General features: G+C 48.9%; 7 protein-coding genes across 7 annotated transcripts; 5 read left to right on the forward strand and 2 right to left on the reverse strand.

Moving 5' to 3' along the window:
- Positions 1-220: 220 nt before the first annotated feature.
- CTRU02_201177 (MFS drug transporter) lies at positions 221-2,466 on the forward strand (the record flags this gene model as incomplete). The annotated part of the gene is made up of 9 exons (XM_036726204.1): positions 221-394; positions 464-597; positions 668-917; positions 999-1,174; positions 1,248-1,447; positions 1,506-1,863; positions 1,916-1,981; positions 2,034-2,087; positions 2,154-2,466. The coding sequence occupies 9 exons, from the start codon at positions 221-223 to the stop codon at positions 2,464-2,466; spliced, it is 1,725 nt and encodes a 574-aa protein (XP_036581886.1).
- A 1,023-nt stretch (positions 2,467-3,489) lies between these two features.
- Positions 3,490-4,209, forward strand: CTRU02_201178 (xylosidase; the record flags this gene model as incomplete). The annotated part of the gene is made up of 1 exon (XM_036726205.1): positions 3,490-4,209. One exon carries the CDS (start codon positions 3,490-3,492, stop codon positions 4,207-4,209), a length of 720 nt encoding a protein of 239 aa, XP_036581887.1.
- Positions 4,210-4,965: 756 nt separating this feature from the next.
- Positions 4,966-6,281, forward strand: CTRU02_201179 (methyltransferase domain-containing protein; the record flags this gene model as incomplete). Its single annotated transcript, XM_036726206.1, has 4 exons — positions 4,966-5,290; positions 5,346-5,368; positions 5,437-6,191; positions 6,245-6,281. The coding sequence occupies 4 exons, from the start codon at positions 4,966-4,968 to the stop codon at positions 6,279-6,281; spliced, it is 1,140 nt and encodes a 379-aa protein (XP_036581888.1).
- Positions 6,282-7,845: 1,564 nt separating this feature from the next.
- On the forward strand, positions 7,846-8,603 carry CTRU02_201180 (GATase1 Hsp31-like family protein; the record flags this gene model as incomplete). The annotated part of the gene is made up of 2 exons (XM_036726207.1): positions 7,846-7,926; positions 7,992-8,603. The coding sequence occupies 2 exons, from the start codon at positions 7,846-7,848 to the stop codon at positions 8,601-8,603; spliced, it is 693 nt and encodes a 230-aa protein (XP_036581889.1).
- A 1,937-nt stretch (positions 8,604-10,540) lies between these two features.
- On the reverse strand, positions 10,541-10,963 carry CTRU02_201181 (uncharacterized protein; the record flags this gene model as incomplete). Its single annotated transcript, XM_036726208.2, has 1 exon — positions 10,541-10,963. One exon carries the CDS (start codon positions 10,961-10,963, stop codon positions 10,541-10,543), a length of 423 nt encoding a protein of 140 aa, XP_036581890.2.
- A 1,082-nt stretch (positions 10,964-12,045) lies between these two features.
- Positions 12,046-13,331, forward strand: CTRU02_201182 (alpha-ketoglutarate-dependent sulfonate; the record flags this gene model as incomplete). The annotated part of the gene is made up of 3 exons (XM_036726209.1): positions 12,046-12,331; positions 12,384-12,719; positions 12,775-13,331. 3 exons carry the CDS (start codon positions 12,046-12,048, stop codon positions 13,329-13,331), a joined length of 1,179 nt encoding a protein of 392 aa, XP_036581891.1.
- A 1,021-nt stretch (positions 13,332-14,352) lies between these two features.
- On the reverse strand, positions 14,353-14,496 carry CTRU02_201183 (uncharacterized protein; the record flags this gene model as incomplete). Its single annotated transcript, XM_036726210.1, has 1 exon — positions 14,353-14,496. The coding sequence occupies one exon, from the start codon at positions 14,494-14,496 to the stop codon at positions 14,353-14,355; it is 144 nt and encodes a 47-aa protein (XP_036581892.1).
- Positions 14,497-15,597: the final 1,101 nt, after the last annotated feature.

Raw genomic sequence — 15,597 nt, forward strand, 5'->3', positions numbered from 1 at the left:
GGATGATGTGATGTTTATTTGTATTTGACCGCTTACCTGGATGGCCGCCCTTCCAGCTCCGATATTCCGAGCCGATCATGGTGATAATTTGTGTCTACTTCGCTTTCGCTTCTCACCTTCACCCCTACTCATCTGGCAATCAACTGCTGCAAGTGAAGCGTCTTTCACATTTCTCTTCCGGTGCCTAGCTCTATTGTATATTTCAATATCGCTCTTCATCATGAAAGTAGAACAACCAGGCGGGGTTCTCGCCTCGGAAACGCCAGATACGCCGCCAGTGGGAAATACTAACTCAGATAGCGACAGTAAAACACTGGATCACTACGAAGAAAAGGATGCCAGCCATGCTTTCAATGAGCAGACGAACTATGTCCGCCCAAGAACGATCATCACGGCAAGTCCACCGAAGCGAGGCCTCCATGCTTCCAAAAGACACGTTGATTAATGTCTCTTTGGTCAATAGATCTTTTTGGCATGTGCCAGCGTCGATCTCGTGGCCCTTATGGACCAGACGACACTAGCCGCCAGTTTGAACATTGTTGGCAATGCTCTCAACGCGAGTAACCAGACCGCCTGGATTGCCAGTGGCTATTACATGTATGTCTTACCCAACGTAGGAGTCTCAATTCCTACCTATCGCCCCGCAAACTAACATCTATTGAACCAGAACATCCACTACTGGCCAATTGTTGTATGGGCGCTTGTCTGATATTTGGTCGCGAAAAGTCATTCTTCTAATCGGTCTTGCGATATTCTTCACCGGATCTCTGGCATCTTCCGTAGCTGCAACAGGCACACAACTCATTGTCTTCCGAGCATGGACCGGTATCGGAGGCGGCGGGCTTATGACTGTGGCACAGATGATTGTCAGCGATGTGGTACCGCTAAGGGAAAGAGGAAAATACCAGGGAATATTGGTACGTATCGCCTTCTCTTCGCCATTTACAAAGCCCAAATCACAAGCATCATATTCGACAGCAATACTAACGATCTATCAGGGGGCTGTCGTGGCCATCGCTAACGGCATTGGGCCTGTCATTGGTGGTGCGCTGGCTTCTCAGTCACACGACTCCTGGAGGTGGATTTTTCGTCTCAACATGCCTCTCACTCTTCTAACTACTCTCTGTGTCATTTTCTTTATGCCTCTTAGAAAAGTGGAAGGGGACTGGAAAGTGTAAGCACACGTCTGTTTCAAGAATGCTACTTCCTGGTCCTGAAAGACAAGCTGATGAGTTATGCGTCAATAGGAAACTGAAGGCCGTCGACTTTGTAGGGGGCGCCCTGGCTCTGGCTGGTACATCAGTCTTGATGCTGGGTCTCACTTGGGGCGGAGGAGAGTACCCATGGAACTCTGCTCATGTCATTGCCACGATTATTGTCGGGTTTTTTGTTTCTGTTGGCTTCGTCGCCTGGCAGTGGAAAGGCGCGAGGGTTCCACTTGTGCCGCGTAAGTGATTATCGTTCCTTTCACCATGTCCTGTCGACTAATGATAGACGTCTTCTAGTGCATATCTTCAAGTCCAAGATTGTAAACGGCGCCTGTATCACCATGGCTATAAACGGATGGAACTTTGTTGTCCAAGTTTACTATATCCCTGCCTTCTATCAGCTGGCATTCGGCTACTCCGCCACAAAGGCAGGCGCTATGTTGCTTCCCGTCACCCTCACGCAAACTCTGTTCAGTACATTGTCTGGGCTAGTAGTGCATAAAGTAGGACGCTACAGGGAATGCATTCTCCTTGGGTGGGTGATGTGGGCCGTTGGTGTTGGCCTCATGTCTACTCTTGACGAGACATCCAGTGTGGGAAAGCAAGTAGGGTACTCTCTACTAATTGGTGCCGGAGTGGGCAATACTTTACAGCCGTGAGTCGATTACCAATCGTTGCCGTCTTGAACTTGCTAACTTATAGTACAGCGCCTTGATAGCAATCCAGGCTGGTGTGAGTCGTCGAGACATGGCAGTGGTCACATCCTTTCGGAAGTAAGTACACAACATCAAGCTCAAGAAACCACTTCAAACTCACAGCTATTAGCTTTATCCGAAATCTAGGAAGCACTATCGGACTTGCAATTTCTGGAACACTTATGTAGGTCCATTCTATGCCGCGTTTCATTTCGCGTGATGTTAGCAACAGTAAGGCTAATGTAAACAGCAACAACATTCTTTCAAGCAGCATTGCCGGGTTGAACATATCAGATGAAGATTCTAGAAGACTGCTTGCCAATCCACAGCACGTCATGTCAGAGATGTCTCAAGCGGAGGCGGAACTTGCAAGAGCAGCGATTTTGCCAGGTTACAGGAAGGCATTTCGCACCATCTTCCTCATCATGGCAGGGCTGGCCTCTGTGGCCTTCGTTGTAGCATTTTTCATGATGCCTCAAGTAGAGCTTAGTCGACCTGACGACAATCAGTTGAAAGATGCCGCTCGAAAGGAAGGGGAGGAAAAGGAGAGCGCGACGAAGTAGATTTCTTCGCTGGATTAGTTTTCGCGTTTGCAGCCTACGAAAGTGTAGCAAAAGGCCCTTGACTATCTGATAACTTTCTATTTCAATGCTTAATATTAACTTTATACAATTATTGCATGTAGGTTTCTGTAATTCCTAGTGTACTTTTATTTTCAAAATTCTACGAACAGGAGACTCTGGGCCTTCAGGGGTCTCATCTCATGAGGTTAACTGGGCTTGTTTCTACTTACTATGGTTGCGCACCATAGAAGGTATAAATAGGAGTCTCGTGCGTCTGTCACGCCTATTCTTACGATACAGGTATTCGATAAGTGATGTCTCAACAATAGGCTGTAGTGACGCTAATGAAGTGTTGTTACTAAGGTATTCAGTAGGGCCTAGAATTCCTGTGTGTAAAATTGCATTCTAATCCTGCGCAGTCTTCCATGGCAACGTTGGCTTTTCGAGGCTTTGATTTATGACTCTCACAGATGCTCAGTTCATTCAAGGTCCCATAAGAGCTGCAAGGGTACAAGTTGTGTTGCGAAGGAAAATGCCCGCAGACAAATAATGTGGACGTACCTCATCGAGCGTATTCAATTGTGGTAGCATGTAGTGAGGTTCCTATGGTACTAAACCCAGGTTGTTCCATCGTATATTTGACTTCGCCCACTTCTAACGGTAGATTCACAAGTACGGGTTTTCGTTGTAGTGAATTGAGGGCCTCTCTTGAACAATAGCAGTGAAGGATTCTCATACGTAATTCAGTGGTGCAAGTTTGAAATCTTTCTCCCATAAATTTGCTGTCTATTAAAAAGTCACATCTGTATACTACCTATTGAAGTCATTGCTAGAAGTAGCCTTAAGAACTATTTCCAACGCACTTGCTCGACTCCCCTTGCATAATTGCTCGAACTTGTTCAGTAAAACTCAGAGATGCCTAGCACTAGGCCTCTTCAAGATGTCTCTCCGAGGACTGCCTACCTTTTGTCCCGGATTTCAAGACTCGTAAATGAGGCTGTTCTTCAAGCAGAGGTGCGGGACATGCCAAGGAACTGGACAAGTGCTATTCCCCAGCTTGGTGACTTCGTCTATCCAGACTTCCTTGATAAGCATAGAGGCCAGATCCTGGATGAATATCTGAGATGTTACTGCAAGTACTGGGGAAAGACACCAGCCAACTCAGAGGTTACCAATATTCCTCCTCCAGGAGGGCTGCGCTTGTTCGACTATAGAAAGAATCTGAACGATGAAGTTGCGGCTTGCGTCAAGAACCGTCTTCCTCTCCACAGTTGGGATACAATCACATCGCACTTCGTGAGCGCCGGCCATGATCTCGAGGACCTTGCGAAGCACAAGTATTACATCTTCGACTGCTTCCTCGCACAATGGGCCGACTCGTTGGTGAAGGTAAAGACCAGAATGCAATTGTTCCTACCTAACAGCATCTCCTCAATTTATGATACCCTAGACTCGGTCTACGTGGTTGCCGACATTCATAAGCTACGACCCGTCATTTCAAGACGCCTGGTTGAAGAGATGGGCCTCGAGCTCGAGGTCCGTGATAACAAGCTCATACTAGATTGCCGGATGCTGGACACTCTCTACATGAGTAAGACGACACGAATGGAGTTTGGGGTTATGGAGACGCGGTATGCGAGGCTATTCACAGATGGAGTGGCCATCTCTTCGAACATGAGCTGGTGGACGTTTCCGCGACGAACTTCTGAATCTGTTCAGTTAGAAATCGAGGATATTGAGTAGATGATTGATGTGACTCGGTTAGGGACCGAAGTCCAAATGTTTTGAGGTGACATGACAGGAGAATGAGAAATGTCACATGTCGAGAAGTCGAGGTAAATATTCGTGTCGCATAACCGTAGATAGTTTCTGCTTTAGCAGTGGTGGCGCTCAATGGAACCCCAATTAAATATCTGGTTTCAATAATCTACCAACTCTTGCGAATTATGAGCAGCTTCTTGAATGGCACCACACTGCGTATTGCATAGTCTGTCCATACCTCCTCCACCCCAGAGTAGATCTGGGAGGTCCAATCCATGTTCCCAACAACTATCAACTCAGCGTGGCTCGTTGGCATGGTATTGGTTGAATAGCCTAGATAGAAACCTTAGATGCGGGGAAAGACAGAAGCGGTTAAGGTATGCCACTTGGATCGCCGGCACTGGCTTTTGGCGCCACCGATACATTGAGAGGTGTTGATTTGTCTGCTGAGATAAGCCGTGTCTCGATGTGTTGAGCCAGTGTTAGCGTGGAATGTTGGTCACGACAAAAGCCCGGCCGCAATTGGACTGTGTGAGCAAAGAACAAACTGACGCTATGGCGTTGCGCGAAGTAACCTTCCGTTCCTTTGGGGAGTGGTAAACTATTGTTATGACCACTCTTCAGCCGCACGAGGTACAGAAAATACGATCCCCAGCCGATTTACTGCATCGTCACTCTCTCCACTGCATTCACTGAATCTGGAGAGTTTGAGACAGGTGACATCAAGATTTCGGTATCATGGAGGATCGCAACGGACAAGGCGGGGCCGAGCGCCGGTCGGAGCCGGCCCATGGAGAGGAGCGTACCGACCACACAACGACTTCTCATTCGACAGTCAACGATCAATACGGCAGACTGAATTTTACCGAGTTGGATGAGCTGGAGTCCACACATGTCCCGAGCATCTCTTCCGTCGAGCTGAGCGTCGACTCTGATAACAGCGACGCCGATTCGGCCCTAGGATTCGACGTAGACAGCGCCTCTTCATCAGCATCAGTGGCCTCAAGCATCTATAAGTTTGTGGAAGAATTCGGGCGAACGTATCATAAATACAAGGAAGGGAGTGAGTCTCGCCATCTTCTCTCACAGCTTCGAACAGAGACTAATCTGATCTGTAGAATATCTGCTTCCCAATGACGAGGTATGAGACTTGCCTACCTGGAGTTGTGCTATCACCGCGGTTCAACCTCTGACGCATAGCATCAATAGCAAGAACAAGGCCGCTTAGACCTACAGCACGCAATTGCTCTTCGCATACTCGATGGGCGCCTCGGCTTAGCCCCGGTAGACAAGCCCCACCGGGTGCTCGACGTCGGCACGGGGACAGGAATCTGGGCGATTGAATTCGCCGAGCGTAACCCGGAGTCGGAAGTGCTTGGGAGCGACCTCAGCCCCATTCAGCCGGAGTATGTCCCTTCCAATTGCCATTTTGAGATCGACGACGCCGAAGACGAATGGATGTACGGGCAAAAGTTTGACTACATTCACGGGCGATACATGTGCACTTCCATTTTCGATTTCCCTAAGCTGTTCAGTCAAAGTTATGACAGTTTGAATCCCGGTGGATGGATTGAGTTCCAAGAAACAGTCATTGACTTCAAGGGTGTGGATGGGTCGTTGGAGGGCACAGCTTTGCAACGGTGGAATCGTCTGTTGCTGGAGGGCGTCCGGAGGGCGGGGCGCAATGCCTTGTCTCCGTTCAGTTTCGCGACACAGATGACTGAAGCAGGGTTTCAGAATGTCCAGGAGAAGAAGTTCGCGGTGCCCTCTACCCCCTGGGCCAGGGGACGAAACCAGAAGATACTCGGTGCGATGCAGATGACAAACAACCTTGAGGGAGTCCAGGGTATCACAATGAAGATATTTACGCACGTGTTGGGTTGGACTCGGGAAGAAGCTGAGCTTCTCCTTGTGGATGTGCGGAGAGATATGGCAGACAGAAATATCCACGCCTATCTCACCATGTAAGTTGACTCCAGATGCAGATGACCTTGCGGGCTGTGTTGACCAGTTGAAGAATGGCTGTTTGGGGACAGAAACCTTACAATGCGTAAGCGCCACCATTTCGGCCGTGTTGGACCCGGGAAACCTCTGAAGGGGTCGGGAAAATATTCAGGCGCTGGCCATGAAGCCAGGCTTTTGACGCACGTCACTGAAGTTGTCGATGCATTCAGCTCCGCTAGCCCGCGGAGTTGGCTGTCGATTTCGTATTTCCAATCCAATAGTTCACTCCCAAGCCTATCGAGACTGAAATATATGCAAGATGCGATTCATGGCCAACATATCTTTGGGACGCGGGGGTGAGGTGGTGAGGTGGTGAAGTAGAAAGCCGCGCAACACACGCGGGCCGCGGCGGCGACATGCCGATATTACCGATCTGAAGCTGAAGATGGTACCGAGGCCGTGCTGCTCAAGATCCACTCTGGCAGGGTGAAGGAGCCGACAACGATTGCGAGAACGGTGCAAATGGTGTCGGACGATTCGGCGAACGCATGCCGGAAACGGTAGCATCTCTGGGTGTTCAGCAGATGACAAAAAAAAAAAAACACCCCAAAACCACGGCTTTCTGCTAAGCTGTGAGTTTTTGGTACAACTATCATTTACCATTTACCAAAGTTATCATCTTGAAAAAGAAAAGAATAAAAAAGGAGAAAATATTGATAAGTTTAGGTTTTAGAATTTTTGATGTTTTTTTTTTTTTTTTTTTTTTTTTTGATTTTTTGATTTTTTTTCTTTCTTTCTTTCTATTTACGACAGCTTTAGGTCCTCTTCGTGGTACGAAAGCAGCAACCAGCACTGTTTCTTCTCACCCCTTGCATGTTCCTCGGCATCCTTTTCGAAAAATTTCCAAACAAAGATCATCGGCGTTATGACGAGTTGACCCATCGGCTTTAACATCATGTGTCCTCTTTTGGATCTCCCCCCCGAAACCCCACTCGCTCTCGCCGGTTTATCCACTCGGGGGTCACATTTCCGCCCCCAGGAGCTTACTATGGCAAGTCATGGCATAGTATGGAAGCAGCCGGATGGTTTAATCGCCCGGCATGCTTTGTCAACTCTTATGTGGAGTTGCCCTGACACTGAAGAGATTTTCTTTTAGCAGTCTAGCATACATCTCACTATCCGTATCCGTCCTGCGTTGGGGTGTGTGTTGGTGGAGACACCGAGGCGCCAAATGCAGATGAACGAGTCAAGCTGATGGAAGACACATGTCAATACCGCTGGAGACGCAGGAAAGCAAGCAGACAGGGAAAGTCGATCGGTGTGACGTCAAGCTGACCAATTGGCGGGGTGAAGCTCAATCTTACCTTCTCTTCCCATCACCTTGCCAGGCAAAGCTACGTATTCCATTTGCTTTATGGTGGGGTAATTCGGAGAGGGCGGAATTCTACCGTGATGGCCAGACCACGCACGTTACGAGCTTGGGATGGAACTGCCGGGGCGGGGGAGGGGGAATGCGAATACAAAAGAGCTCGACAACCCACGGCGCAAGTCATTATGCTATGTTGGAGTATAACCAGTAGTCTTTCACCTTTCCTATTCATTTGATACCCTTCGATACCCTTCAAAGCCCAATTGAATCCCACCACCAATACGCAACCACCAAACACTGTCAAAATGGCCCCCAAGAAGGTTCTCGTTGTTCTCACCTCCGTCGACAAGACCGAGAAGAACGGCAAGCCCATTGGCTGGTACCTGGTAAGCTATAGCTCCATGCACCCTTTACATAGTACCTTATTCAATTACTGACTATTTCTCCATAGCCCGAGCTTGCCCACCCCTACGATGTCCTCAAGGAGGCTGGCGTCGAGATGACTTTCGCCTCCCCCAAGGGTGGCGTTGCTCCCCTCGACCAGGCTTCCGTTCAGATGTTCGCCAACGACCCCTCTTCCAAGAACTTCCTCGAGAACCACAAGGAAACCTGGGAGAACACCCAGCCTCTCTCCAAGTTTGTCGGCCGTGCCTCCGAGTTCGACGCCGTCTTCTACCCCGGTGGCCACGGCCCCATGTACGACCTCGCCTTTGACGAGGACAACATGAAGCTCATCGCCGAGTTCGCCGCTCAGAACAAGCCCGTCTCCGCCGTCTGCCACGGCCCTGGCGCCATTGTCAACGCCAAGACCAACGACGGCGAGTACCTCGTCAAGGGCCGCAACGTCACCGGCTTCTCCAACACCGAGGAGGACCAGGCTGGCTACACTGACGAGATGAACTTCTTGCTCGAGGACCGCCTGAAGGAGGTCGGCGGCAAGTACTCCAAGGCCGACGCTCCTTGGGGTGAGAAGGTCGTTGTTGACGGCATCGTCATCACCGGCCAGAACCCTGCTTCTGCCAAGGCCGTTGGTGAGGCCATTGTCAAGGCTCTTGGTCTGTAAGGGATGATTGTATGATATGATGATCAAAAAAGTTATGAAGGATACCAAATAATACCAAGATATTCATGAAGTTTTGAACAAATCAGTGCCTGAAGTGACTGAAGTGACTAATTATGCTGCAAAGGAATCTGACCTGTATAGGTTCGATGAATACATGACAGATAGCAGGTCGCCAGGCTTTCGCAGCCTGTAAACATCATCTTACTCGTCAGTAAGCTGACAAGAAGTAATGACCATGGAAGAGATATGAGTTTGCACCTTGCGGTGACGTTCGCACGTGGAGCAAATCTAAAGGTGCCATTACCGTTAACACCTTGTCGATTGATGTGTCGTTTTTCGATAGCAAGACAAAGTCTGGCAGCGCCGCTTGAAACGGACCAAGATGCTTAGCTTCATGTCAACTAGATGTCTACCCCAGAGGCAGGACGTGGAGGAACTTTGCTTAGCCAAAAATGGATCATGGATTGTGTCCACACATTAACCTTCGTGCATTAGTCCGGCTCGCTAAGTCAGGAGTGATCAAGGAGATAAGAAGTCTTGCTGATACCCTGGACCGCTTAGCTGTGGGGTCTTACATTTGCGAATCTGGGCAATCGATAACTAGTACGTGGCCAAGATCACCTGCAGCTCTCATCACGTCGAAATATTTTGCCCGCCTTTGGTTTCGCTTGGGAGAGAGGTTGGCAAACATCTTAAGCCGAAGCCAAGATAACTGGTTCCTGATCGTTGCTAAAAATGAGCTTCCCCCAACAATTCCACTTCGATGCAGAATCAAATAAAGATAAATATAGTCACCAAAAAGAGTTCCGAGAGTGCTGGACGATTTTCATTTCCGATCTTTAGCTAGGTGTGCAGTGCTGACCGATCACTGGTTTTAATGGTTAGGTACTTGATCGTCGTAGTAAAAAGACCCGATAAATGCAAAAAGATAACCAAGCTGGATTGCTCAATTCAATTGGACGGGCAGGTGATCGAAACCTGGACCTTCCGCAGACATCAGAAGAAGACATGCAAAGCGGACGCTCTACCACTGAGCTACACGCCCTGTTCGTGAAGAAATAGACCCAGACGAGCTGTCGGGACCTCGTTGGGTGTCCGCCGGCCAATTGATGCTCAAGAGGCTCGTTCCACATTCAGAGACAAATTCAATAGTATGTACGAGGGTGGTCCAGTAACCCTGTTCTCAACCACTCCCCCACTTTGAAAGTCTGCAGAGACCACCTAGAGAGGAAAATGCAGGGTGAGGCAACGTGTTGATAGCAGAGAGGGTCCTGTGGAGATAGAGACCAAAATCTCACTCTGCTGACCAGCAGATGGTTAGTAGTACTTGAGCTAGTAATTCGGCTGGCCCTTCAACAAACATCCACCAAGCGGGGCTTAGCCCTGTTACTCCCCTTGGTGTAGTTGGTTCATCACGTTCGACTGTAATGGTTCATACCAAGATTATCGAAAGGTCTCTAGTTCGATTCTGGAAGGGGAGAACATCTTTTTGACTTTTCTCACGCCTCAAATTTTTTTATCTGTTCCTGTCCATCTGCAACCTCGAAAATTACCCTCAGGAACCATTGACAAAGCATTTCTTTGTCTCAGCCTGCTTGCTATTTACTTTTCCATTTTATTTTAATTGTCTTTCAAGTGAAGGCTTCTGACTTTTAGACCCCATTGCTATTCTGCTTTTCTGCCGTATGATACTCAAGTTACACAATACGGACATGGGCAGCTAATACACTGCAAGCTGGAACCTTAATTGTATCTATTGCAATACTTGTCTTTATTCAAACGTCTCGATTGTCCTCATTCCAACCTCTGTTTCCAAATCCACCATCAACATCCACGCCCTGTCGCCTCGCTTCCTTCACAGCTTCCCTCGCCTGCTGCTGCTCCTCCTTTTTCCTACTAATCGTTAGTGATGGTTAACATTTCCAGCCGTTTCAAACTCACCTCTCTAGCCCATCAGCATAGTCGTCAAAGTGAAGCTCCTGGCCAGGGACCTTCTGCCCCCCGCTCTTGCGGTCAACGGCGTCGGCAACCTTGCCCTCAGCAAACGTCTCTAGCTGCTCAGCTTCTACGTTCGCGTTCTCGGGTCCTTCTCTTGCTGCCCGGTCGCTGTATACCGTGTTCCGCTTCTCTGTTTCGCTGACAGGGCCGGAAGAATGCACGCCCCAGCCCAGGGAGCTCGGCACGGCATCATCGGCCTTTTGGGACTGTGAAGATGGGAAAGCGGTGCGGCCTAGTGTTGCGTCGCGCGCGCTGGCTTCGCTTCCTTGTGCCGCCGCGTTCTCGACCGGGTTCCTTGTCGTCGGGTTTGATGCGGTGGTGTAGGCTTCTGATTTGGGGGGTTGGGGCGCTGAGTGTGACATGGTGGAAGCTGATGTTTTGCTGGATTGAATATTTCGATTTCTCTTGCAGTGAGGTCTCAAGCTCCCGCTATCTGTTGTAATACTTTGCAAGTGCAATGTTAGAGCGAAAACTGAAGGCGACTAATATCTTAAAGAATGGCATGCGGGTTCTGCACTGATATTCAGTGACAGATCGATGACGTCGGCGCGCGGGCAATTCTGGATCGGCACCTGTTCATCTCCAAAAGGCGAGCGACAATTGAATTTCCCATTTCCGTCCACACAATCGCAATCTAATCTATTTATCAGCACTCATTGTCATTGTTATCAGCTATCATCACATTCGCGGTTGATACTTGGATGCTGTGTAATTCGCATAGTAGTCCAGATGCTCGCTCTGTGGAGGTTCCACATCCAGATTGTTTAACTTCGATAGCTCTGCTTCTAGGCCCACGGCAGTTTTGGACAATCATTGGTCATGGCAATCTGTAACTGGCTGGTCTGCGCATCAAATGTGAAGCAGAATCATCTGACTACAGTGACATATCTCCCCCTAGATTGGACGGTGGGCGCGGGGGCCTCTGCTGCTCGCGATCGGTACCAAAATTGCACCACCGCAATCATCCATAATCCATGGTGCCGCAGAATGGATTACATCTTATTGCTCGGCCATGTGGCATCGAATTTGAAGTTGTCAACATTTTATTGGTCCCCCGCATCGTGAGACTCCAGCCAAGACAAACTATGCGGCGAGATGGAGGGTCGCGGACCGAACTGGCGGCTCCGACTCGGCGTCGATACGTGCCGGCGAGTACCGGCGAGGGGTTTTCTACCTGCCTTGAGTTTGCCGCACGGGAAGGTTGACCAAAGCGATTGGTGCCGAGATCTGATGTTTACCTACTTTGCGCAACATGACAGAATATGAGATGCGTATCGCGCGATTTCGCGTAAACTCATCCAAAGTCGCATCAATGCAGCACCAACTCTACTGGGGGGGGGGTGTTGACAAGACTCGTATAAGAGAGGGCGAACCCTCGCAGTGCTTCCAGATGGGCGGTTGGCTCCAAACTTAATCAAGAGAATATAATCTAGCGATATTGAACATGGCCCCCTCAGCAACAGAGACGGCACCTAAGCTTGATGATGTGCAGGCCAAACCCCTGCCTGTCAAGGAGTCAAAGCCCACCGAGGGTATTCAGGTCCAGGAGGAGGAGCTACCCGAACTTCGAACTGGCCACAAAGAGCCGTTGAAGCTAAGTGGCGCCTTGGACAAGTTTGAACACTTTGAGGTCACGCCGATCATTGGTAGAGAGTACCCCAACGTCGACCTGAAGGAGCTTCTCAGAGCCCCAAACTCTGACGATCTTCTCCGCGATCTTGCCATCACCAGTAAGTAATTTCCCCTGATATTGGATGAGTTGTAGTCTAACATCGTTCTCAGTTTCTCAACGCGGCGTTGTCTTCTTCCGCAAACAAGATAATGTCGACAACGACCTCCAGAAGGAACTTGTTCAGCGTCTCGGCGAGCTCTCGGGAAAGCCATCGACTTCAAAGCTTCATATCCATCCCGTCAATAACGCTTCCCGCGGCAACGACAAAGACGACGAGATTAGCGTCATATCATCCGCAAATGCAAAGAAATTGTCGCTGCACCGCTTCTTGAACTACAATAAGGGGCAAACTCAAAGGTCCCAATGGCACTCGGATATCACTTTTGAGCCTGTGCCGAGTGACTATGCTCTCTTACGTCTTACACAGTTACCCAAGACCGGTGGAGGTATATTCCTCTTTTCCAAATGGATATCTGATATTTGCTGACGACATGGCTGTAGATACTCTCTGGGCTTCCGGGTACGAAGTTTACGACCGCATTTCGAAGCCGTTGCAAAAGTTCCTTGACACTTTGACTGCAACGTATGCTCAGCCGGGCTTCAAACAAGCGGCGGACGGTAACGGCTTCAAGCTCTTTTCGGCTGAGCGAGGCGCGCCCGAGAACGTAGGCGAGATCCTCCAGGCCATTCACCCTGTGATCCGAACGAACCCCGTCACTGGATGGAAGAGCGTTTTCGCCTTTGGGCACCACGTGGAGAAGATCAATGGCCTGTCGGAGGATGAGTCGAAGCACTTCCTCACCTGGTTTGTTCAGTTGGTTCTAGAGAACCATGACCTCCAAGTCCGACACCGCTGGCAAAACGTGAACGATGTGGCTATCTGGGACAATCGATCAGTTTACCATGCTGCCACACCGGATTACATTCACGAAGACCTGGGTGAAAGATCCGGCTCTCGTAGTGTCAGTCTTGGGGAAAGACCGTACTTCGATCCACAGAGCCTCAGCAGGCGGGAGGCTTTGCGTGCTGAAGCCATTGCTGGTTTGAACGCTACATGATTCAGAGCTTCAGTAACATGAGATATGTTTGTTAATGCCGAGTTATCTGCAAATTCAACAAATGCCATATGGAACTTAAGACCGCTCTAAGCCTTGGGCGACCATAAAAGATCGTATAACTAGATGGGTCTTATGCACACTGTCACCCAGTTGTCTTTCTTGCTAAAAAAACATTGAAGACCATTATAAGTTTCTACTAAGATGGGGAGTTACTGTTCTCGTAATGCTATACACCAGGAGGGTAATGAAGCTCATTCAAGCGGAACCATGCCATATTTACCTTCATATACATGTAAGCGGATAAAGAGACGTTCCATACTCCTTTTAGATATGATATTTTGTCTCAATCTGAGCTGCCTGCTTTTTTGTATTCGGCACACGACATTTAGTGGCTATGGCTATGTTGTACAGTGGCAGTATCACGTCCATGCTAGCAGTGTAACGGAAACTGTTGGGCACTTGCAATAGACTGGGAAACAGAGGTATGCGGGGTTCTCCCATGAAAGAAACTAGGCAAAATTCTAACTCGAAATTCTTGGAAGGTGTGTGTTCAGCCCAACAAGTCATTCCGAACACGTTATTGAGTGCTGAATCACTCGAAGGCATTGACTGCGTATTCAACATGCACAAGCTTTGACTAGCTACTTCTGACCAACACGCTTAAATAAGAGCCTCATTGTACATTTTAGTGTATGTTGAATATTTTAAAGACACAAAGAGCGAGGGGTATAGAGTATGGAAATGGAAGTAACCGCGAGAGAACTGTCAATAGGTAGATACCTTGCGTAAACCGGCCAAGGCTAGAATGTCCTTCAATTTTATGTGATTTAACTCAGAAATAGACATCCGCCTCAGATAAACACCCTCTTGATTACTCATTCATTTCAAATAGTGCGATCGTTCGTTTAGTAGATGTGGAAACGAATGCTGGTGATTGGGGCTGCGCTAGGCATCGAATCACAACAGCAGGATGTGGGCGGCCTGTTTACCATTATTTGCAAGGGCTTGCAGGCTATATGATTTACGGCAGCCCTATGAGAATAACGAAGAGTAAGAACGAAGTGTTTCGTAAAATGTAGAGAAAACAATGCTGATTGTTTTGGCGGGGAGCACTTTGTTCTACTAGTCGTGTAGGTTGCCCTATTCCCAGATATATACCATACATGCAATAAAGCGAATTTCAATACTGGCTTCTCAGAACAGTGGACTCATGGTTTCAGGAGCATGTCGAATGGCGGCTTACCCCTCTATCATTTCCAACATAGCGTTACTGACACGCTTCTTTCATCAAAAAAGAAAAAAAAAAGACAGGAAAAAAAAAAAAAAAAAGGTTTGCTCCTTTTCACAAGCGCGGAATAGAAGAAAAACCCTCGGCGAAGGCAAGAGCGGCAAAAAGATGCCATGTGACCAGGCTTGTACGGGAGGCCCGTTCATGCGGCAGCAGGCACGTTCAAGTAGGTGTTTAGACAAAGTCTAAACTATAATAAGATGTACTTTCCCATTACGGCCATCTCATCCCGTTACGGCCATCTCATCAATTAGGTTGAGGAGGGAGACAGCGCGAGAGATACTTTATGGGTTTTGGCTGTTGGTCGGGGCAAAAATCAGGCCAGAGACAGCGGCAACGGCGCTTCATTTATTTCCTGCGGTTGGCGTTCGAGTGTGGTTTGGAAACAGGGAGCACTGAGCCCCAGGCGGTCCCAGTCATTAATCGGCGGACAGGGGGGTGGCCTGAGATGATTGATGACAGGGGGTAGTTTGAAGCTGGCCGAAGGGGGGAGAACAGCGGAAACTTGGGAAAGAGACGGTCTAGAAGCTGGGCCACACGCGTACGATTGTTCCGTGGGCGAATTAAGTTCAGAAGTGACACGGCCTGGATACTAGGCCTAGGCTGATTTATGTGATGATAGTAAGAACTATGTCTGTTGGTCTTACGTGTCGTGGCTGCCACATGAGGCGAATACACACACCAGCGAGTCAAGTAAAAAACGGATACTGAGGCGGATATTGGGACTTGCAGGCTCAAAGACTTATCAGGCACCAGCCCCCTACCAAATTGGGACGCTGAAGTGGTGTTGTATCCCTTGATTCGGTACCGTAGTGCAACTCGTCCGAAATGAGCAGTCACGAACGACAGAAAAGGGAGGAACGAAGGATCGCAGCTCAAAGTTGGCAACCACAGGGGGGGTTGGACTGGACGAATGGGGAGATTTGGGTCTTTCTTGCTAGCGACCCAATTCTGGAAATAAGCACCGTCCTCGCCCAA

The sequence above is a fragment of the Colletotrichum truncatum genome, assembly GCF_014235925.2.
Source record: "Colletotrichum truncatum strain CMES1059 chromosome Unknown Contig_0001, whole genome shotgun sequence".
NCBI classification, from domain to species: Eukaryota; Fungi; Ascomycota; class Sordariomycetes; order Glomerellales; family Glomerellaceae; genus Colletotrichum; species Colletotrichum truncatum.